Below are 25,355 nucleotides of genomic sequence, written 5' to 3'. Positions count from 1 at the left end.
ATGTCGAGATAAATGTTGAATTACAATTTGGAGAAAAAAGTCTAAATGTCGAGAAAAAAGTCGAAATGTCGAGAAAAAAGTCGAAATGTCGAGATTAATGTTGAAATACAATTTGGAGAAAAAAGTCGAAATGTCGAGAAAAAAGTCAAAATTTCGTGAATAAAGTTGAAATGTGTGATTAATGTTGAAGTACATTGTTGAGAAAAAAGTTGAAATGTCGAGAAAAAAATCGAAATGTTGAGATTAATGTTGAATTACAATTTGGAGAAAAAAGTTGAAATGTCGAGAAAAAAGCAGAAATGTCGAGAAAAAAGTCGAAATGTCGAGAGTACAATTTGGAGAAAAAAGTCGAAATGTCAAGAAAAAAGTCGAAATGTCGAGATTAATGTTGGAAGTACAATGTCGAGAAAAAAGGCAAGATTTCATGAATAACGTTGAAATGTTGAGTAAAAAGGCTAAATTTTGAATTTATTCACGAAATTTCGACTTTTTTCTTGAAATTGTATTTCAACATTAATCTCGACATTTCAACTTTTTTTCTCGAAGTGCACCATAAAAAAAAAATCTTCCCCTCTCAAATATTTTTTCTCCTGCATGGCCCTAATGCTCTTCCATAATTAACCGAGTTAGTAAGTAAGTAAGTACATTTTATTTATATAGCACCTTTCACAGACAACGGAATGTCACAAGGTGCTTCAAGGCAAGTTCATTTGTACAGCACAATTCAATCCTGTGACATTTAAAAATAATAACACAAATAAAACACTACAATAAAAGTAGAAATATGATAAAAACAAGACATTACCGATAAAAGCTCCTAGAATAAAAGTACATAAAATCAACATGATGTTCATAAAACAATCCTCTCACCACTTGTACAAAGAAGTAGTGTCATGATTTATAAATTACTCTTTTGATAAGTAAGCCTGTGAAAATATATTAAGCATGTCTCCCTGATCTAAAACACAAGTACCATTATACGAAATAACATGGTGGACAACAAGTATTGGCAAGTAACCTTTATTTTTTTTCTTATAGCAGATTACTGGTGACTGCACTACTTACATGAAAATAATGGATTACAGTGAGTTATACACAGAAACTTCCAAAGAGCAAACAAACCACTAACCTAGTGTCATTTTGCATAGCACCAAGCATCTAATTAAGAACTGTAAAGCCTTCACACAGCAGCAGCGGCAATGTTTAATAAATGTACATAAAATCAACATGGTGGTCATAAAACAACCTTCTCACTAAAAGCTTGGAGGAACAGGCGGGTTTTAAGTTTGCTCTTAAAAGCATCGATGGAGTCCAGAGAAGAGACAACGGGAGATTGTTCCAAAGCCTCGGTGCAATGGCCTGGAGAGAGCCATCTCCTCGCGTCTTAAAGCGGGTACGAGAGACACTGGGTAGGCTCTGGTCACAGGATCTCAGCCTCCGAGATGGAGTGTAAAGGCGTAGTAGGTCCTTGATGTGGGAGGGGGCCTGACCATGCAGAGCTCTAAAGGTTAGCACCAAAGTTTTAAAGTTAAAACGAAAAGGGATGGGGAGCCAGTGAAGAGTTGGGCTGATGAGCCCTTCTATTTGAGCAGGTCAGAAGCCTTGCTGCACAATTTTGGACGAGTTAGCATTTGACAAAAATGTGTTATGAGATCATATAGAAATTGTCAGGGTTTTTTTTTTTCAATTAATTTTTATTATGACTGTAATATCATGAAAAATGTATCTTGAAGTTAGAAGACAACGCGTTATTCCATGCTAAATAGATATGCTGAACTTGAGTGGACATTTGTGATTCCAGCATTTATTAACACACTTGCATTGCACCGTCATGTCTATAATGTATGAAGCTGGAACTAAAGCATGTACTTTTGAACATCACAATGTTGCTGATCTTCAGATATAGAAATGTAAACCTTAAGAATGTATTTTGAGATATTTGAACGATAGTAATCAAAATTCCTCGTCAAACTGTTGCTGTTGTTGCAGCGATGAACATCTCATACCCAGAGCTTTAAAATTCGTCCTGCATTGCCAGCAGGAGGTGTTGGAACAAGTGATTTATTGTGGGTCATTTCTATGCTAGAAGCTGAAAAGGATCTGGATCTCAATCAAAATTCTTCTTCTCAGATGAAGTCTTTATTTTGTTTTATTTTATTTTATTTTTACAGAAAAAATAATTAAAAAAAATACATTCAAATGTCAATTCGGCAATACTTTATTGATTATCGAAGGGCAGTAATATATAATATTTGTATATGAATAATGTGAAATAAAGTAAAGTTAGAATTATTTCTGAAAAAAAAAACAACGTAAACAACCCCAATTGTTGTTTGTTGGGAACATTGTGTAAAATGTGAATAAAACAGAATTAAATAATTTGCAAAATCCTAAACCCAATTGAATATAAACAACATATGAGATGTTGAAACAGACATTTTGCAATTTCACCAAACCCTGGACAATGTTTACCATTGTGTAGCATTTTCTTTTAACAGCTGCCTATTTTTAAACGTCTAAGAAGTGAGGAGACCAGTTGCAAGAGTTTTAGGAGAGGAATGTTGTTCCATTCTACACAGGATTCTAGCTGCTCAACAGTCCTGGGCTTTCTTTGTCATCTTTTTTTAAATTTGTTTTTATTTATTTTTATTTGTTTCAAGATTCTCCAAATATTTTTATTGCTGAAAGGTTTGGACTGCAGGCAGGCCAGTACAGCACCTGAACTCTTGTCCTGTGAAGCCATGCTGTCGTGATGGATGCATCATGTTGCAACCCCATACGATCAGAGATGCAGGTGTTTGAAATAAGTACTGGTAACATTCTGGATGTTTCCTCTCCTCTGTAGCCCACAGTACACGGCATCCGTGGTTTTCAAATAGAATTTTGTGTTTTCATTCATCGGACCACAGTACAGTTTTCCAGTTTGCCTCAGACCATTTCAAATGAGAGAAGATGGCAGTGTTTCTGGATCGTGTAGAGCTTTAAGCTGCATTTATTGATTGCACAGTGACCTGTGTTCACAGACAGTGATCTCTGGTAGTGTTCCTGAGCCCAAGCAACGATTTCCAGTAGAGAATCATGTCTGTTTTTAATAAAGTGCCACCAGAGGCCCCCAAGATCATGAGCATCAAATTTTGACCTTCGTCCTTCCTTGCGTTCAGAGACTCCTCCTAATTTTCTGAATCTTTTGATAATATTATGCACTGTAAATGGTGTTATCTTCAAAGTCTTCACAATTTTACATTGAGGAACATTTTCTAAAAATGATTCCACAATTCTATGTCGCTGTTTCTCTCAGATTGGTGAACCTCTAGCCATCTTCAAATCCGAGAGGCTCTGAAATGTACCTTTTATACCCAATCGTGTCACTGACCTGTCACCTACGAAACCTAATTAGTTGTCAAACTCTCCTTGGGCTTTTTGTACCAGTTACTGTTCCAGCCTTTTTGTTGCCCCGTTCCAACTTTTTGAGATGCAAATTCTAAATGAGCTAATATTTTCCAAGAAATGGCAAAATGTTTCAAAATCTTGCATGCTGTTTATGCCCTACTGGGAAAAAAAACATGGCTTTATGAGATTTGTAAATCATAGCATTCGGTTTTTATTTACATTTTACACAGCGTCCCACCTTTTGGAGTGGTATTTACTGACCATAGGCCAAATCTTTATGTGGATCACAATGATCCACTATGGAGACCCAAACCAAGGAGGAAATGATTCAGTTAAAATAATGTTCAAACTGACTTGAATTTGTCACTTTAAAACCTTTGGATATACAAATGTTCAGTTTTGTTTTCAAACTGAAATCTAGATTTTTACCTTGCCTTCAAATATCTGAATGCGTATAGTCTGCTGCTGTTATTCCCAGCTCTGAATGGCCAAATATTATGCATTATTAAATTAAGCCGACTACACTTCCTGAGATCTCAACAATACTTTCATTCAAGCCATATCTGATTTAAATGTTCTGCCAGCTATGGAGGGGGGTGGGGGAAGGGGGGTCTTTTAGGATATAAAATAAATAATCTGAAAATCCTCTTGTGTGTTATTTATTTCTGCAAATACAAGTTGGATAATTCATACACAGTTCTTTCTTTCTAGAGTTCACCTAGTCTTATAAACATCAAATGTATTGCACTTGAGTGATTAACAATGAAAACAGGAGGACATATCTCTCCTAGTAGTATTCCCTGAGCGTTCATTAACCTCCCAGTGGGAAGTTTGAAAGCCAGAATGAGATTCACCTCTTCACTCGGTATCGTGCGTGTCCCTGGAAGATGCTCGGTTTCTCGTTATCTCATCCATATCATTCAGGGAGGACAAAACAAGGTCACACACTGGTGTGTCAAGACTTATGAAATACTCTCCACCAGGACCGAATCCAATTTATTTCAAATTACACTGGATGTAGGAAAAACAGGTTGATCAGGCTCGTCAGAGGAAATTGGCTCGCTCTTGTTTCTTAATAGACCGAAAGTGTACCAGGAGGAAAATAATATGACATCATTATGCAAACAGCTCAGTTTTAGTTGCTGCAGTTAACTCTCTCTCTCTAAAACATCAAATCCTACCCAATTTTGCAGGTACTTTTCTTTTGCAAAGATATTAGACTCTTTAGCTATCAAAATAATAATGATGTAGAAATAATAGTAATTTTGTGAGCCATGAAAACACAAAATTGGTTCAAAAATTCGAACTGGCTCCAGGTATTTCTCCTCAAGAGAAAAAAAAATTCTGCCCTTCTAGTTTATTCTTTTAACTTTGATCTGACGACAAGAGGATTCAGTCAAAAGTCAGTTGTTCAGCCAGCAACTTTGCATCACTGCAGTCCCGACTGGGAAGGTTTGACATAAAAGTCCATCTTATATGATACATTTGAGACAATTGTCATAATACTATAAAGCTCCACACTGCCACTACCAGCAAGACTTTTTCACCTCCACTGGTTTATAAAACAGCACCCTCTTCCTGTTTCCACTGGGACACTGCAGGACGACCATGCGTTATACTACAGGGAAACTGCACACCTGAACAGCACTTTTAGTAAAAACCTCCTGCTGGCAATGCAGGAAGAATTTTAAAGCTCTGGGTGTGAGATGTTCATCGCTGCAACAACAGCAACAGTTTGATGAGGAATTTTGATTATTATCTTTCAAATATCTCAAAATACATTCTTAAGGTTTACATTTCTCTATCTGAAGTCAGTGACATTGTTCTGTCCAAAAGTACAAGCTTTAGCTCCTGTTTCATACATTATAGACATTATAGGTGCAATGCAATTGTTTATAACAGATCCTGGAGTCACATATGTTCAATCAAGTTCAGCATATCTATTTAGCATGGAATAACACGTTGTCTTTTAACTTCAACATTAAATGCACGGTGAAATTATTTTTATATACCGGTATATATATATATATATATATATATATATATATATATATATATATATATATATATATATATATATATATATATATATATATATATATATATATATATATATATATATATATATATATATATATAATATATTATATTCACTGCATAAATGAGAAAACTTGAAGTTGCCTCTTTGATTGGTAAAAATGTGGCAGTAGAATAATATTATAATTTAATAGTAATAATAGGTTTAATAGAATAATAAAAGCCTTTTTTTATGAAGATTGTACATTTCCTCACTTTCAGTATTTTCAATGTTTTCTATATTCTAATATTTGCATTTTGTTTTTATTTACATACCATACTGTGTCCCAACTTTTTTTAAGCTGGGATTTATGTGTTTTGACAATGAAACTACAACATAAACTTTGAAAAACAGTTTGGTGCCAGTCGTGTGGACACACACTTATTGAGTGTAAATAATCCTTTATTAATCCCAAAAGGAAAATTTGAAATTTGTCTGGAGTCCAGTTGAATTAAGTTTCCTGAGTTTCTGAGCAGAACTTGCAGGTGTGTCAGCAGACTTCAAGAAGATTTGAAATTAATTTGTGGGGTTTTGAGCAAACTGACTACAACATTTAAGATCATGTTGCTTTAATCATCATATATTATTTTAATTTGGTTAAAATGAAAAGTATCACTTGTTACTTTCTCATTAAATGTTCAGGAAGGAGCAATTCAACATATTTTTTTATGGAGGTACATTGAGACAATAAAGACAATACAATCTTTAAAACATTTGAATATATGCAGAAATGGTGATCTGGTTAGTTGGAAGTTTTTTTTAACACATTTTGCAGATATTTAACCGTCATGTACCTTTTAGTGAGGCAAAACCAGATCATAGAAACAGCAGAAGAATTGTTTTTAATAGAAACCTCAGATAATTTCTTGCTGTGATGGGTTTCATGTGGGTGAAAAGGGTTAGTTATTACATGATATTTCACAAGTCAAAACATGCACATAATTGATCTGTTGAAATGACTGATATTTATTTTAGTGGAAATGATCCAAGTGATATGACGCTCTTGTCTGCATTTCAGCAACAACACTGTCCAACCAAAATGGCCCATTTCCTGGAGCTAAATCTCAACTCTTTAACCATGACATGACTATATTGAAAGCGGAAGAAGAGTGGTGATTCTTTTTTTCTTTGTTTCGCATGTCAGGATGCATTAGTTTCTGTATGAATGTGAGCCTCTGTGAAGATAAGTATCATGAAAGGCAGAGGAAATAAAGTGCCTCATGTAAGAGTGGTGGGCGGATGAGAACCTGCAGTGTGACGATCAGCCAGCCCCACTCAGCTTCATCTAATGGGACTGAAGAGGATGATGGGTAAGCAGGCACAGGAGCTGAGAAGATGATCAAGTGATCATTTCTGACCGTCAGTCTGTTCCATAGTGTTGTGAGTCACATCAGCCACAGGAAAAAGCTAAGTAGTACTAAATTGCAGAGCTTGGAGAGAGAATGTGCCTGGTATTTAGAGTTCTTTTTGCAAAATGTAATTGTACGATTTTTTTTTCCCATAGAGAGCAAAATTTTCAAATTGCTCAGAACCCTTAAGCCCCCTTTTGCAAAGACTGCAGTTTCTACATCTCAGTTATTGATTACATTGCTATGTGTGAGCAAGAGTACAAAATCCAAAGATTAAGTCTCATGCAAGAAGCTGAAATCAGTCACTTTTCACATATTTCTTCTCCTCTAGAAGCAACCATCAAACAATCATCAACAAGACAATTTCCAAAACAGCTGTAGCATATGTTCATTTTCTGTTGAATGTCTGACAGTTTTAGATTTCAACACTACTCTTGGTATTTAGATCACATTTTCACAGTGTGTTTATTTGTTTAATGGGATTTTTCATGTTTTCATGTTCTCGTCGAAATGTACACTAGAAGTCTGCAGTAAATGTAGTTTTTCATGTCCTTAATACAATCCTAATTCAAACATGGAACGTATATTGTTTCTTTCTTTTTTTTTCCCAGCTGTTTTTTTGTCAACAGTTGCATGTGGAAGAATTTTCATGCAGAAAGTCATTGTCTTAAGCAGGTTCAGCATAACAGCTAAAATGTATAGGGCAGAAAAATATAATGGAAAGTTGTTTTTAAAGACAGAACCTTTTGACCATCTGCAATCTCTGTGCATGCCACATATGCAGTAGATCAGAGTGCTTAATGACGTTGTAGCAAGAGCCGACTTCCAACATGTATGAATAAGATCCCGTGTTTGACCTCAGCTGTACATGCAAACACTCAGAGAGTGGAGAGTAAACGACATCTCACTCTGATGTTAGTCCTCAGTACCACATAAATTATCCTTGGATTTGACAATAGCATGGCTTCAACTAAGCCTACATTTTGACGGTCATAACTTTCCTTGGAGCTAAATCCCCTTGGAAGATCCTTATCCCTGACCTCGGCATTTTCATTGTAGAAACCGGGAATTAAACACAGTACAGCAGAAACTCATCACCCATTACGACTGTACTCTGATTGGGAAGAAGTACATTTTTTGAAACTAGCAGATAATCTTGGGGTAGGAATTGGGAGTATTTCTAATTGGTTGAGCATTGCCAGTGCCTTAGCGAGTAAATGAATGAATGAATGAATGAATGAATGAATGAATGAATGAATGAATGAATGAATGAATGAATGAATGAATGAGAGGGAGCAACAGTCTTGGGAACAAAGAAATTCATCATAGGAGTAAAATTGTTCCACAGAATTTACAATCCAACGCACAAATAAAAACGTTCACACCTCAGCACAAAACTGCAGAAAGACGATTTATTTCTGATTCGTTTGACTGCAGACCACCTTTCAGACAGAGCTGCAGACAGAGAAGAAATTGCAGGAATATAGATTACAAAGTAACTGCAGACAATTCCTCAACAACTGACCCTTATTTATTCCTTAAGAAAATGTCACTTGGACTTAAATTACAGTATTTTTTTTTTTACATTTCTAGAAATGTATTAAGTACTGCTCATCTTTGACCAACCTGAGGTTCATGACTGATTTTGTTAATGTGGTGAGCTTCAGATGTGTGTGCATGTCGGTGTGTGTGTGGCAAAGTGTTAAAGGAGCATGAGGCAGGATTGAGGCAGGATTTATGAAAAAAATTTGTATATGTTTTAAGTTTTCTAGTAATGATGTCAGATGAAGCGTTCCAAACCAAAAACAATGAGCCCTCTAGTGTATCTCTCCGTTGCCTTGAACAGGCTGTGTGCTGCAAAATGTGCTGCAATTCTGGGCCTGAATCTCCCGCGCTGGGCTGCGGATGTGACGTCATGCACGTTCTCCCCGTTCTCCCGTTCTCCCGTTCCGGCTTCGCTGTTGGCTGCAGTACCCCTGACGGGCGTCGTGGTGAAGGGTGGCGCTATTGAGTCTCATTTCTTAAAAGGAGCCTCATGCTCCTTTAAATAAAGTTGTGATTCAATTAAATATAAAGGATATTTGGACGTAGGACCGGCTTCATTCTGAACCAAAATAAACTGTTGACATGTCAGCAGAAAAAAGCAACAGCAAAGATTTAGTGTTAATGCATCTTTTTTGAGAAAAACGGTGTTGTCTGATTTCTGGTAGAGTTTAATTAATTGATTTATTTTTCCATTCGAAATTAGTAATGTGTGTACAGGAATGTCTTACTTCTAAGTCTGTACAAGCGTATACACACACAATTTTTTCCATAAACATAAGTACTGATCAAGTTCTATGGAAGCAGATGCTGGAAAGTGTACTCCCTTTGTCTATTGACTAGCCCAGAGATCTAAAAATTGTCCCCCGCCTCTTCACAATGACTCAACTTAATGGATGATGCATCTCCAGGTGGTGTTGCAGCATTTATTTTGTGTTGCTGCAAAGCAAATTAAATAAAGTATGTCAAGCTACTATCCGTTGGAGCTCATCAACTATGCCCCAAAGTCTTGTGGAGCCAACCAAAGAAGTCTACCCTTGTAGAGATCGTCTCTTGGCAGGTTTAACACGATGAGGACAGAGCAGTGATGTAATCTGGATGTAAACAGTGTAGATGCAGCTGAGGATTAACGGTAGTTTGAATCAATTTTGGCATTGACAGTTAAAGGTTTTTCTTTGAAAACTGAAAGAAGATGGCACTCAAATCATTCCTTCCAATGAAAAGGAAAGAGACAAACAAACTTGGACTTTCTGCCCATCAATTTACCATCCACAACAAGTTAAATTCTAAATGCCCAATAGCTGATATTTGGCGGTCATGAATCCTAGCTTTTGCAGGCGAAATGATTGGTCGTAGCAATAACCAAGTGCCTGCAAAGTAGTTTGACAAGCAAACGTTGGTGCTGCCCCTTGGATGTGAAAGACCAATGGATCATTTATTTCTCTCTTTCTATTTCTTTCTATATGTAGGTCTGATCTATCAGGCAGTATTGAGAGTATTCTGCACAATATTGAAAGTTGACTTGTTCAGACTCATGACAAAGGAAGGTTGTTCCTGTTAGATAAAATTACCTGGGCTCATCTGAAAGAACTCTGTCCACAGTACTACTTAAGTGGAATTACATTTCTAAATCTCTAGAGGCTTAAAATAAATAATTATTCTGAGATCTCTCCTGATATCAACTGCAACGTTTATTCATCTTGAGTTCAAAACTGTTTCAATTCACATCATTTTCCTTCCTAACAAACATGTACATTCATTACTATCTAGTAATAAACCTAGATTAACTCTGAATGCTTACTAAAGGGGACCTATTATGAAAAACACGTTTTTTCTTGCTTTAACATAAAGTGGTCTCAGCCTGCCAACTCAGAGAAGGAGGAAAGCAGCCAAATCCTGCAGTGTCTGTAAAGCCGCCCGGATGAGCCGTCCAGTGTGATGTGGATTCTACGAGCCGTTCAGATTCTGCTCCCTTTCGTTACGTAACAAAAATGCGATTTACATCGGTTATTATTATTATTATTATTTTGGCTGTAAAAGAGTAGGAAATCATATTATGAGAGATTGCTTTTGACATTTTTTCAGAATAACCTTAGCTTTCAGTATCTGGTAGTCACTTTACGTAACTGTGTAATAAGACAATGCAACAACAGTTAACAATATAACTCTTCCCAGGATGGAATATCAGGAAGGTATGAAAGAGTATTAGGGCCATGCAGGAGAAAAAATATTTGAGAGGGGAATATTTTTTTTATCGTGCACTTCGAGAAAAAAGTCAAAATGTCAAGAAAAAAGTTGAAATGTCGACATTAATGTTGAAGTACAATTTTGAGAAAAAAGTCGAAATGTTGAGAAAAAAGTCGAAATGTCGAGAAAAAAGTTTAAATGTCGAGAATAATGTTGAAGTAAAATTTTGAGAAAAAAGTTTAAATGTCGAGCTTAATGTTTAAATACAATTTCAAGAATAAAATCGAAATTTCGCCTTTTTTCTCAGCATTTCAACTTTATTCACGAAAATTTTGACCTTTTTCTCGACATTTCGACTTTTTTCTCGACATTTCGACTTTTTTTACGAAATTGTACTTCAACATTATTCTCGACATTTCGACTTTTTTCTCGACATTTCGACTTTTTTCTCGACATTTCGACTTTTCTCGAAATTGTACTTCAACATTAATCTCGACATTTCGACTTTATTCTCGACATTTCGACTTTTTTCTCGACATTTCGACTTTTTTTACGAAATTGTACTTCAACATTAATCTTGACATTTCGACTTTTTTCTCGACATTTTGACTTTTTTCTCGAAATTGTACTTCAACATTAATCTCGACATTTCGACTTTTTTCGCCAAATTGTACTTCAACATTAATCTCGACATTTCGACTTTTTTCTCGACATTTCGACTTTTTTCTCGACATTTCGACTTTTTTTACGAAATTGTACTTCAACATTAATCTCGACATTTCGACTTTTTTCTCTTGACATTTCTACTTTTTTGTGCATAATGAAAAAAAAATCTTCCTTCTCTAAAATATTATTTCTATTTTTCTCCTGCCTGGCCCTAATACTCTTCCGTAGGAAGGGGAAAGAAGAATATGAAGTTAATTTGTTCCTTAGAAAATGTTATTATAGCCTATTATATCTTACAGAACTTAAGATCCAACCCAAGGATGCTTCAGAGGCTTGTTGTAATGTCAGATTTGTTTTATTGTTTAAAAAAAAAAAAAAACAACCACAACAAACGAACAAAAAACCATCTGAGTGAAGCTCCCACTCCTCCAGGCGATCTTGGAACATGCCTGCGTTTTGGACCCGCAGTCACATTCCTGCGCCGTCAGCAACTTGCGAGCCCCATATATACCGCCGCCTCCTCACTCTCACTCTCTCCTGTGCCTGCCAAACCTGCGACCAAACAAATACAACATCCCAACAGCCATGACCTCCGCTGCGCAGCCCATCTTCTCCAAGGGAGAGGACTGCAAGTCCTCCTGGCACGACGCCAACGCCGGGTACAATGAGACCGACACGCACTTGGAGATCATGGGCAAGCCCGTGATGGAGCGCTGGGAAACCCCGTACATGCACTCTCTGGCAACGGTGGCCGCCTCGAAAGGTAAAAGCGGTCCCAGTGGAGGGGGGGAAGACGCAGATCCTATTATCGGACACGGCATTGAGCTGCATGCTTTGTCCGATAATGGACAAAGTGCAGCCAAACTGGACCAAAACACTTAAAAAAAAAAAAAGAAGATGAATCCTCAACAGAAATGTGTTTCTCAAGACTTATATTTAAAATTAGTTTTGTTAAAAGTTGTATTCCATCCATATATCATCATAAAACAAAAAAAAATGCTGTCAAATAAATATTACTATTTAGTCTTATATTAAACCTCTTGTATAAGTTTTGGGGCATTGAAACAGGTGGTAAAATGACAATGACAAAATCTTAATTTAATTCAAATGACAAAAATACGGAATACTATGCATTGTAAATAAAAAACAAAAATTTAGAATCATACTTTAGGATTCAGCTTATAACCCCTCCATATGGCCATAATATATTATTTGTCTCTATCAGTGGTTTGACAAAAAAAAAACTTCTATTAATTTCCTTTTTCATTTTTCCCTGTTACTTTCTCATGCCACATGTGAGTGTGAGCGGCATGGTGTCCAGTGTTGAGGAGTACAACTGCAGCTGTTACTTCACTCCCTAAAACAGGCTAAAATATCTGCAGGGGAACAACACAGCTCATCGGGTTTAACTAAATGTGGAGCCAGAATGAGAATGGTCCCCTCATAGACATGTATATGCAAAGAAACAGTCTATCCAATGTTGCAAGAATTCAGTTTTCATGCATTTGAAATTAAATATTTAAAAGTGTTTTTCAATAAAAATGTATCTTCTTTCTATATATAATGGCCTCTAAGTCACAAAATGATAGCAAGTACATTAAATATACATGCTGTCCACTCACAATCCTTTACATTGTAAATTATTTCACTTTTTACATAATTACATTACTGGATATTGCATTTTTACTCAGGTTTTTGTTCATCATATGTACACCTGTCATTCCATGTAAAAAGATGCAATTTATGGTATTTTTTAATGGGTAGATGTGCACATTTATTATTTTGTTCTCTTTCTTTTTGTGTATTTTACCACATGTGATAACATTTCCTCAATGTTACACTTAATTTTAACTAACTTTTCAAAATGTAAGTATTTCATTAAGGGTCTCCTACAGCTGTCTGAAGATTCAGTAAATCATCATGAAATGGTCAACCAATAACTAGAAACCTTTGCTCTCCTCTATTTATATGCTACTGTAAAAGGAAATGCAACCCCTTGACCTTTTTGTGGAGCCACATGTTACAACCAGTTGGCTTTCCCGCTCCACCCAACAGAGGGACAACCCGTCAAACCATAAAATTTAGGCTTCCAGCAGTGTCAGAAAAAAATGCAACACACAATAATGATCTGACAACATTACTAGGCCTAACTATCATTCATTCATATACATATACATACATGAAGTACACATATACAAGCATATTAATATATATATATATATATATATATATATATATATATATATATATATATATAATATATATTTTGAATATTATTTTTTTTTATTTTTCTTTTACTGTATGTATTTGTTTTTATTTTCTAAAAAAAACATTATTAGTTGTCTTTTGGTGACCAATTGAGAAAAAAATCTTACACTGAACCTAGGCAAACTTCTTTAAACATATTAATCTATTGATATTTACTTTCTGCTGGGTTATCTTTGTCTGATAGGCGGTCGGGTGCTGGAGATTGGTTTTGGCATGGCTATCGCTGCCACCAAACTGGAGTCATTCCCCATCGAGGAGCACTGGATCATCGAGTGCAACGATGGCGTCTTTGGCCGACTGGAGACCTGGGCCAAGTCTCAGCCACACAAGGTCAGTTAATCTTACCAGTAAAAGCATATCTATCACCTAACACTTGCTGCATATGCACGCACACAAGTTTCCTGCTCATGTTCTGAGATGTGAAGACGTTGATGAGTGTTGTTGCTGCTGCAGGTCGTTCCTCTGAAGGGCCTCTGGGAGAACGTTGTTCCCACGCTGCCAGACAATCACTTTGATGGTAAGAAGTAAAACCAGACGTGGGCGACTTTGATCCTATGTAGGGATATTGACTGACTGTAGTACTTGGCTGTTGGAACACTTGTTTCCTTGAATACCTCAACACTATTGAAACACAATTTTAGGTGAATGCAGGTACATCCTGCATTTAAAAAATAATAATTTAATACAAAAAACAACATAAGTAAATGCTGCAACACAACCTGGAGATGCATCATTCATTAGGTTGAGTCATTTTGACGAGATGGGGGACAAACTCTCAGTGCGTGTAGTGTGTATATGTGTTAACACGAATCCCTCGTCTATCAGGTATCCTGTACGACACGTACCCGCTATCAGAGGACAAATGGCACACTCATCAGTTTGACTTCATCAAGGTAGGTGTTTAAAATGTAATTACATAACTTATGCCATCTGTGGAAAAAAAAACCTGGAACTGAACCACTGACGGCATCCTGGTTTGCACATGCGTGTTTATCCGCAGGGTCACGCTCACAGGCTGCTGAAACCCGGCGGCGTGCTCACCTACTGCAACCTGACCTCCTGGGGCGAGCTGCTCAAGACCAAATATGACAACATTGAGAAAATGTTTGAGGTTGGTCACTTTTAGGATCTAGATTTAGCTTTACTGCTTTAGCTGCGCTCCATAAAATATTGACAATAACCATTTTCAAAATACATACATTCTTGTTTTCAGTGCACTTAATTGCATCACGTACCAAAAAAAAAAAAAAAAAAAAGAAGCAAATAGTGTAAAACTGGGACAAGGCTGTTGCCCGAATACTTCATCCAGCGTTTGGCAAAAAAGAAAAAGACACATAACACCAAATCCAGCAAGCAAACGGGCAATGCCCGAGGTTGGGGATTTTTACAAGCTGTAAACAGAAATTCATTGTGTTTGAACTATTTCGATCCATCAATGCAGCAAAAAAAAGATTCTGGGAGGTATAAAAAGGGGAAAGAGTGCAAAACTGTCGATTGTAATCATTAAGTCACTAACACTTATTGAACCTGGGAATCATCAACATGTGTTTTCTGAGGTAAATTATAAGCTTCACTCATCCTCTGACATGCAATGTGTACAGTATGTCTGCAGGACTGTCCATGGCAGTATGTAATCATACACCAGATGCACTGATGAATATTTTCATTTCAAGGTTGCTGATAAACAAGAACCCGTCGGCGAGCCGCCTCATGCTGACCTGCTCTCTCTGTTAATTATTTCCAGGAGTCTCAGGTGCCTCATCTGCTTCAAGCCGGCTTCAAGAAGGAGAAGATTAGCACCACCACCATGGACATTGCACCACCCAGCGAATGCAAATACTACTCCTTCAAGAAGATGATCACCCCCACTATTGTGAAAGAATAAAGTCCAAACACACTGCTGCAGCTTTTTTATACTCTTAACGTGCCTTCCCCCACTCACCTCAACCCCCTGATACTAATTCCACTTTATTTTACAGTTACATATTTTAATAAACCCAAATTCACCCACCCCATCTCAGTGTAAAGGTTCTTGCTTTTATTTTAAAGCAAGCATTTTCAAGGTTGATGTGAGTGATTGATGTGGGTCATGTCGCTGCGGTGTTTCAGAGTTGTATCCACCGATGTATTTCAGTTACAGCAATACTTTGTTACAGGTTTAGTATCACATGTTCACTAGTATTTTCAGAGGTGCCTTTGGTCAAATGTCTGTTTTTTTTTCAGCCAAGTGGTGAAGGAAGTGTTCACGTCCTAAAGTAGAAGTACTAATAGAAGATGTGTTGATTCACATGAATGTAAAAGTTCACAAGGAAAATGCTAAATAAACACTTTGTGTACTCTGGATATTTTTGTAAGCATTTCTATGAATCTTTACAAATATATAATAAAAAAACAACAAACAAAGAGACTGAGAAAGTTTAACTTTCCTAAAGAGGTATCAGGATAATATCATTCATAATTTAAGAGGTACCTAATGTAGAACATGTTGAATAATATTAAGGTTTTACTGTAGTAGACAGTGGGATATTTTAAAATGTTCAAATGGGATTGTAACTACTTTTTTATTTTCATATTGTGATCATTTGATTTTATTGTCCCAATAAATCATAAACGTGTCAGAGGTTGTTCAGAAGTTGCAGAATGAAGGTGAACGCCTTCACAATGTTTCAGCTTCGTTGAACGCAATGATTCTCACGATATTAAAGATAAATTATAAATATTCAGAAAAAGTTTCTTTAACAGTAACATATTTTGGAATAATCTGTGTGGGCCTTTGAAGTTTTAACAACTCAAATGTCCATCTTACGTCAGAAAATACATTATATATATATATGATTTGCAGGGTATCGTTACGTCACAGAACCAGCTCAGAGTAGTCGAGGAGGATCAATACCAGCTGTCGAGCACAGAGGTGGTAGAATCATGATTCAGGCTCCTTTGTAGCCACACAATTTGGACACCTTGTAGTCAAGTCAACCATCAAAGCCTCTGTATATTTCATTTTTTTTCATTGTAAGTTTAATTTTAAGTTTAATAAGAGATCTTTTGTCTCTTAGACAAAACACCAACAAATCTGCAACAGAACAGCTGAAAAAGAGTACAAAACAGTCGGGTCAACATCCAGACTTCAACCTAAATGGAAAGACAGCTGCAAGTAAATGAACCCTCTAAAATTCAATTAAATAAAGCATTATTAAAAAAAATAGAAAGTAGATTAAAATTCCTCTGAATCGATGTGGAAAAACTGATAATGTAATAAACAAATTATCAACTTACGGTATGTTATTGGTGCAAAAGGTGGTTTCTCAAGCTGCTGCACTTCCAATTTTATACAGGCATTTTTTTTTAATCAGCCTGTGTAAATCAAATAATGGCACAGGATAAATACGTCATGCAATATTGATCACCTGAAGATGTATTTACCTTATTTTAACTTATGTCCTGATATGTAAAACCTTATTTATTAAAACAGTCCTTCAGTAAATCTAGTTGAGTAAAAAGAAATAAATAGTTTGGAGAAAGAAAACGGCAGATACAGGACATGAGCTGAATGAGAATTAAATAGTGAATCTACCCAACTGCAAATGAAATAAAACAGAAAAAAAAAGATCTTTGAAACTGTAACGCAGTAACTTATATAAAGAATGTATGCCACTTTAACAAACAGCATTCCAACAGCTTTAAAGAGTTCTCATGTGAAGCATTACATCAGCTTCTGGCAGTGACTTGCCACAGGCGGAGCGCAGTATCTTAATTTATGGGTGAGGATAACGGCGTGTTCAGCCCGACTCTGTGGGAATAAGCTACCACCTGGTAAGGACACATTAATCATTAAATGGGAGGATGATGCAACACCAGGCTGCAGCCAGGTGGGAAACTACAGCAGCTGCTAGATGCGAGCAGAGACTCCAGCTGATAAACACACACATTGAAAGAAGCACGAGGAAGCAGATCCAACCCTGCTGTTTTCATTTTCTGACTGAATTATGCAAATTCAGCACATGGTTGATTCATGCTTCATCCTGCCGTCTGTTTTTATGTCTTTAAATAAACCAAACAGTAAATATAATTGTCAAGATATGCCACTTTCACCTTTTTGAAAGCAGTTTAAAAAAATCTAAGTTATTACAGGAACTGCAAAAATGCTGAGGAACAACTTCAAAGACTAATTAAATATTTGACTCATAAAATCACAAGACCTCACCAGCAGCAAACACGACTGACCCGTCATAAATAATAATTACTGTTTGTTTACACAAACAGTAATTTACATCAGCTCTAGTTTCTCATATTTCAGTTTGAGGCCTTGCAGATTGTTTGGTACACAATAAAAATGCCTCTGCTGAGCATCTAAAGACACGGTGAGGGTCAGAGCTGGTGACCACAGGAGCCACCTGGTGGTTGCAGCTGCAGAACACGACAAAACACCAGAGAAACACTGGTCTTTTTCAGGAGAGCCAAGTTTATTCGAAAATTAAACTTAACATAACATGGTCTGCCACTCATATTGTGTTTATGACTGAGAGTTCTGTGTCATAAATGTGCTATTTATTGAACACAACTGCTTAAATGAACACTTGCTCAATTCAAAACTATAGTTTTAAATTCTGACACAAGCAAAAACTGTCTCTGAAAACGGTGATGCTGATTCCATAAAACCGCTGAATGGGTTAAGCAGCAGTGTATAAATTACAATAATGACTGTATTGAAGTTCCTGCAGCTCTACGTGGAAGAGGAGCGGTGCCCCAAATGCAACTTGAAATATAACATTTACATACCAGGTACACACAGATACTGTATATATTTTACACATTCACTTCCTATACCAAATCCTTATCTTCTTCTCGCGCTTAATTTTCTTCTGCAGCTGTAAGGTCCCGTAAAGGAGAGCTTCTGCAGTGGGAGGACAACCTGAGGACAAATGAGCATAAACGGACATCTATTTAGCACGATCTGGTCTTTTACTTACAGTTCAGTCATTTTTTGGAAAGACAGTGACCTTATAAACTCCTGTACATGCTGACTGAGGAACTATGTCCAATACAATACATTGTTATGGCTGCCATACTTATAGTGACAGTGTAAATGACATCAGCAAGACGACACAATTGTGCAGATTTTAAATAGTTAAAATAATAAATATAACTTCAGACAACATGTATTTATGCATAATGCATGTATGTCTTTAATAATACATGTTCTACTGCTACCAGTGCTACAGCCACAACTGCTGTTCACACAATTACAGTATGGTTCTACAGTACTAATGCGTTTTACTACAGTAACTTATACAAGTACTTCTTTAACTGAATATAAGCCTGACTTTTGTAACCTGACTGTGAATTACATCCATAAAATTTTCTATTGATAAAATAAGGATTGTATTCCCAAACAAAAACCGACAGAGTTGACAGAACTATCTCATCCTTCACTTCAGCAAAAATCCTCATGTAATAATCAAACTGAAACGAGCATACTTTTGTGGACAATAAGAAATGTAAAAGTAAGAAATAAGGTTTAACATTCACGGGATACCATGTTGCTGAATATGATCATCCTGATATCATTTATCAAAGTGGTTCATACATTCAGCAAAACAAGACTAACCAAAAATCATCAGATTTTAAAATATAAATACAAAATTATACTGTATAAAAGGATATTTTGCTCTACAAATTACTTTTAGATAAATAAAAACCAAAACAAATCAAAACTGTTCCCATACAATTAACAAGTGAACTGAGTGAAGGCTCTTGTATAAAAGTATCTTTGGAGGAGTAACTTAAAGGAGGTCACTGAGTCAGCTGACCTGATTTTCTCGGGCAGATCGTTCCAGGGCCTCAGGGCCCTGACTGCAAACACTCTGTCTCTTTTAGTTTTCAGCCAGGCTCCTGGAACACACAAAAGACCTCTGCCCGAGGACCTCGGAGCCCGTACCAGCATGCATCGTGCTAAGAGGTCAGACGTATAGCCCAAAAAGAGGCCATGAAGCCTCAGCGGTAACGAGTAAAACTCTTCACCCTGTCACTGAGCCACAACAACAACATATGAACCGTCTTTTCATCCGCTGGTGCTGAGCATCATGTTACACCGTTAAAATGGTTCTTAACTCAGGATAAACCTGCAGGCTGGATACCGTTAGATAAGTCAATATTTTTATGAAAATGTCTAACTTGTGCTTTATAAACCAAAGCAAATCTTGAACCAATCTTCAAAAACAATCCCCAGTCTTGTTATCTCAGCAGTGTTGGGTGTAATTTAGGTCTGAGTTCCGTCACACCAAATACTGTTTGTACAGGGCACTATTATATTAAAACAGGAACAAAACAGCGTCAAAACTGTTTTTTTTTCAACGCTTAAAGTTCCCCTAAATTCCAACTAAAAACACCAACAGCCCCCGGACTTTTGGGCATTTAAAACTTTTAAAGACCACTACCAGTAAAGGATAAAATACTGGGCATATTCTGTCTTTTGCAGAGTGGGTGCAGATGTTATGACTACCTGGAACATAAATGTCCACCGGGACGATTCGATCGCAGCCTCTGACGACAGCATAGGAGTAGTGGTAGTAACCTCCTCCGTTAGCACAGCTGGAAATGAAAACATGTTTAGTTAGATTATCACTCCGACTCTGTACATAACTACATTACTAAACAGTAAAAACAAACAATGTATATGCAAGTCTGATATTTAATGCCATGTTGAGATCTTAACCTATTAAATTATGAAAAACTAAAAGTCCCAGGGAGCAGTTGTAAACAAACAACCGGTCAATGCTGCCACCGTGTGGTTGAGCTTTTCCAGGATGACTGCGAGGTCGCTCGCCTGTAAACAGCCCTGCTAATAAGAGACTGTCAAATGCACTTCTTAGCTGCACCTTGAAACCTAATCGGATGATGATGTTTCCACCCTCCCCAACAGAGCGATGAATACTAAAGATACATTTAAAGATCATTGTGATGGCAGGTTTCAGGAGGACAGATGTTGATGAGAAAGTACTAAATATTGACAATAGCTGGTTCAGAGACATTTTCACAAGTTTCTCTCTGGAAAATAAAGCAAAATTATAATTTTTTTTATCCAGTGTTAAATTTTCTTTCAGCTTCCTGTCGTTGTGGCTCAATTCCACATCACACACTGATTTTTTTTTTTTTTTTTTAAATCCTGCTGTAATGGTAATCTGAAAAAATCTCCCTATAATCCCCTTGTGTTACATTCACAAAGAAGCTTCTTATTTCTTTGCCATCTGTAGATCATTTTTAGTTGCATATAATTAATAAATTGAAGGAAGGCCAAAATAAAAGGAAAATATTTTTTCCAGGGGAACAATCTCCACTCCGTAACACCACGTTAAACTACAGGTTTGTGTGTGTAGTCTGCGTGATTCCAAGTGGAATTTGGCTTCTGCGGATTTAATTGTTAAAAACTGAAGTTATATTCTTTTAGTTTTTCGTATGAATCTGTATGTTTGATTAAGCATGAGATCTGTGCATCAGAGAAGCAAAACAATCAAAGGCTCAGTTTAGGGCCAAACTAAATCACTACATCTTTTGTTTGCATATTAATATTAAAGGGAAATAATTACAGAGATAACTTACCTTCCCATGGAAATGACGTATCTGGGTTCGGGCATCTGGTCATACACCTGTCGGATGGAAGAAGCCGCTGTTGAGTCATTGTTATATAAAGTATGAGTCAGAGCTAATCTGTAGACTCAGATGGAGGAAAGCTTCATGTTCGTCTGTCAATTCTTCAAAAGGCTGCTCATAATCCAGCCAGCAGTTGCACAGCTTTGCTATTCCTTTTGCTCCCAGCCTGCACACAAAACTCTGGGTAACAGCCCTGGAAGTGTCTACAAGCTATAAACACAAACTTCCATTTTTTTTTTTTTAAATTTCCACCCATTATTTCAAAGCTCTAAGTCAAACATTAAGTTGTTGCTGCTGTGATAAAGCAGATTACTATAAATTAGGCCTGTGTTGAAAAAAATCGATTTTCTGATTCTAAATCGATTCTCCTATTAATTCCTAAAAATCGATTTGTATGTCTAAAGATCAATTTAAAAAAAATTTTGATTAAAGAAAAATATTATTATTTTTTTTCATCATTACATTTTTGTCTGGTGAACTTTAATCCCCGTAGTCCCAGTAGTTTTGAAAACTCCTGAACTAAATTAACTTTTCTTTAGAGAAAATGCTGGACATTTCAGCTTAAATTTCTAAATGTTATATTAGTTCAATGAAGTTCATATAATCTATATTTACTATAGCTTGTTTGGTTTCTCTGTTATCGGACACGGTTTGTCATGAAATACCTGAAAAATGCTGGGTGTTTCATGGCAAGCTGTGTGTCTGGTGACAGAATAAATCAGACAAGCTAAAATAATTTGTTTACTGCTTGAGCTGTTGCAATTTCTTTCTTTTTTTGCACTTTAAATGGATATTGAAATGCCTATTTGAGTTATTTATTTCTTAGTTATTTCACAATAATTATTGTGTAATTATTATTTCAATAGTTATTTTACAGTCATATAATCCAGGCAACACTAACCCAAATCAATATCTAATCGGATCGAATCAAATCAAATGGTGATAATCGATTCTGAATCTTAAGAATCGGAATCGATTCTTGACATTTGAATCGATACCCAGCTCTACTATAAATGTAACTTGATGTTGACTGTTGCTTCTATAACCAAACTGCCTAGACACTGTCACATTATTCATTGTCTTTTTTTTTTTTTTTCACCTTCCGCAAGGCTGGTGCCATCTTATTAGTCAAAGTTCCTGCCACAATCATGACATCAGCCTGCCGGGGACTTGCTCTGAACACAACTCCAAAACGATCCATGTCATAACGAGGGGCCGCCATGTGCATCATCTCCACTGCGCAGCACGCCAAGCCGAAGGTCATCGGCCACAGAGAGCTCTGATGGAGAAGCGCAAAAATGATAAACCAAAAATAGGCACAGAAGAGGGGCACAAAGGTACTAATAATACTATTTAAAACACATTTTGAACAGTTAAAGACTAGCAGCGACTACACAGTGTGTAGGTTACTGCCTATCAGAGTTCATTTTTATATCCCAACAGTTCTGATCTCTTTTTGCCTGCTGTTGTCCTAAAAAGTCCACTCTAGGCTTCATGAAAAATATGGACTGTGGGATGGAAAATGAGTAACTGTTTATAAAATATCAGAAAAAGTCAGAAATCAGTTCTGACATGAATCTAATCCCCACAAGCAGGACATTTACACAGCTAATCTCCTGTAAATTACTCACCCTGCGTGCCCAGTTGACGAGGTCATCAATCTTGGCAACAACATACTCCCCCTTGCTGCTAGCCACAGATGATGGTTTGGCTGCTGCCACTGCCGTGCTTTTCCCTCTGAATGGTACCACACTGCAACAGATTGTCAGGAGAGAGCTTTACCATGTTACCACAGTGTTTAGGGGGTGCCTATATTCTTTCTGGGAGACTCACCTTGTGTTATCCTTTTGAGCACTGCTGTGCAGGCATTTCTGTTGAATAGCAAAAACTGAAAAGGGCCTATGAGACAGATGAGAAGAGGACAAAGAGTTCAAATGGTCAGTTCTAGAAGAGGACAATATTGTTGTATTAAAAAGGTGAAACCCGGATGAGATCCTTAAACTTGATAGTACTTTAAACCTTCACCAAACTGTTTCTCTGAACAGCAGCAAAGCTGAGTACCGCTGATGCCAACAAAGAATTACTTTCACTATTTATGGTGCACTGTTTTTGGTGGGAAACTATTTGATCTCAATAAATATAAGAGGTATTCACAAAAAGTGTATTAAGTGGCACACAAAAATGTGGCAGCTGTTGAACCAGAAGGAACCAGATTGAATTAAGTTTCACCACGAGCAAAAGGATTAAAGGTTCTTACCTTGTTGAAAAAGAGCCAAACAAGGCCAGACGAGGAGCTGCAAAATAAAAGCATGACACAAATTGAAAAAAGACTTAAAAACTTATGCTGAAGGCTTGAAGCAATATGGGCAAAAGTATGATTGTCCAACCCTATCATCACATAATAGTCATTAAATGAGTCTTGAAATAATAAAAACTATAGTATTTTTTCTCTCATAGTTGAAAATATTTTATTAATGAAACTATAAATAAAGGGGTTAAGATGGAAAGGATATTCACACGTAAAAAAAGGTGTGTGTCTTCATGTAGACCTCTATACTGCTACTAATTATGAAAATTCTGTCTTATTGCTGTGTTTAAAGGATTGATGCAAAAGATTTAACCGATTAAAAGCCAAATTATTTTATTACTTTTCTTAAAAATACTTATTTATCGCAAAGCTTGATAGGAATTATTGAATATTCCACTCCTATGTAAATTGGCTTTTATATAAGACATTACATGTAAACTAAATTTAAAAAAAATCTATTTTAACATTGCAGTTCAGGGTTATGAGAGCAGGATGAGGGTTAATAAAGGTGTCAAATCGGATGCCGAAGCCCAGGCTACCTTTGTTATATAGTTAAAGTGTTTAACTTATATTGTTGGCAGAGATTTAGTCACAAGAATAAGTGGAGAATATTAAACTAACATTTTTCGCCAAAGGTTTGGTTTCATAACATGTGCCCATTTGTTGACGTAACAACTCGTCTTATTATGCTCACGAACCACGCAAATAATAAATAATTGCGACAAGATGCTAAATATGTTTTAAGAAAAACACGAGATGTTAAACAACATTTATCCAGCTGGTTTGATGGTTAGTTAACCCGGTTAAACCTGAATGATGGTTCTGCGTTAAATCGACGCAGAGCCTACGCCGTAGGGTACGGCGTAGTCTACGGTAGGCTCTGCGTCGATTTAACGCGGAACCATAAATCAGCCTTTAGCCGAGCTGCTGCTAAGGCAGACGGAGCAAGGTCAGTGTGCTGCGCATTCACTAAAAGTGACAAATACGATTCTCGACGCAGTCCAATCGCTATTTATCACACATTTGTGTGCTTATTCAGAAATATTGTGGGTAAAATTAGCCTACAAACAGTATTTATTTTACAAAAAGAAGAAATCACCCCAGTCAAAACATTACTTACCCACCAGCGCCGCCATCTTTAGATGCTGTGGTTACGTCACGTCTTCTTCCGGTGCAGGTATGAGCTCGAGCTGCAGGGGGCGCTGCAGCCTAGAGTACTAGAGAGTACTAGAGTACTATAGTACTCTACTGCAGCCTCGCGCTTCCACGTTAACGCTCATTTATTTTTTATTTTATTTTTCTATTTTTTTATTGAGAATAAAGTATTCGAGTTGAGGGTCGAATATTCAATATATTTTATTTCATGGCATCCCCCTGAAATAAAAACGGTCAAAATCATCCCCCTGTAAAACTGGCATCCCCTCTTTCCATCCCTTATGTCATTTCATCAATGAATGTGGTTTTACTGCTATTTCAACATTTAGAGTCATCACCAGAAAAATAACACCAGGAAAATAACTTATTTGACAATTTTCCCCTGTTTCAGGTACATTTTCACTTGAAATAAGTAGGAAAATCTGCCAGTGGGACAAGATTTATCTTCTCATTACAAGCAAAAAAATCTTGTTCCACTGACGATTTTTCTACTTATTTCAAGTGAGAATCTACTTGAAACATGTGAAAATTGTTGTTTTTTCCAGTGATGAGTGTTTTTTTAAGTGTGATGAGATTTTTTTTAACTAAAATGAGACATTTTAACTAGAAATAAGACAAATATTCTTGTTAAGATTTTGAGTTTTTGCAGTGATCCATTTTACTTATCCTGTGAAGGACAGAGTCATATTGATAAGTTCAGAAAACTGTTTTTTATTGTTGTGTTTTGATGTATTTGATGTAAGCCCAGTGGATATTTAAAACT

The 25,355-nt window shown here is 36.5% G+C and overlaps 2 protein-coding genes across 2 annotated transcripts; one reads left to right on the top strand and one right to left on the bottom strand.

Annotated features, from left to right (window-relative positions):
- The first annotated feature begins 11,723 nt into the window (after nucleotides 1-11,723).
- On the top strand, nucleotides 11,724-15,822 carry gamt (guanidinoacetate N-methyltransferase). Its single transcript, XM_061737211.1, has 6 exons — nucleotides 11,724-11,974; nucleotides 13,664-13,809; nucleotides 13,933-13,996; nucleotides 14,305-14,372; nucleotides 14,480-14,590; nucleotides 15,224-15,822. Exons 1-6 carry the CDS (start codon nucleotides 11,797-11,799, stop codon nucleotides 15,362-15,364), a joined length of 708 nt encoding a protein of 235 aa, XP_061593195.1. The 5' UTR covers nucleotides 11,724-11,796; the 3' UTR covers nucleotides 15,365-15,822.
- Nucleotides 15,823-17,921: 2,099 nt separating this feature from the next.
- On the bottom strand, nucleotides 17,922-24,609 carry ndufs7 (NADH:ubiquinone oxidoreductase core subunit S7). The gene is made up of 8 exons (XM_061738557.1): nucleotides 24,558-24,609; nucleotides 23,387-23,423; nucleotides 22,963-23,028; nucleotides 22,761-22,881; nucleotides 22,229-22,408; nucleotides 21,079-21,125; nucleotides 19,982-20,070; nucleotides 17,922-18,391 (listed from the first exon to the last, which is right to left on the bottom strand). Exons 1-8 carry the CDS (start codon nucleotides 24,571-24,573, stop codon nucleotides 18,294-18,296), a joined length of 654 nt encoding a protein of 217 aa, XP_061594541.1. The 5' UTR covers nucleotides 24,574-24,609; the 3' UTR covers nucleotides 17,922-18,293.
- Nucleotides 24,610-25,355: the final 746 nt, after the last annotated feature.

This window comes from Cololabis saira, chromosome 13 (genome assembly GCF_033807715.1).
Source record: "Cololabis saira isolate AMF1-May2022 chromosome 13, fColSai1.1, whole genome shotgun sequence".
Lineage (NCBI taxonomy): Eukaryota > Metazoa > Chordata > Actinopteri > Beloniformes > Belonidae > Cololabis > Cololabis saira.
Note: the sequence above shows the minus strand (reverse complement) of the source record. Positions and strands in the feature narration are given on the sequence as shown.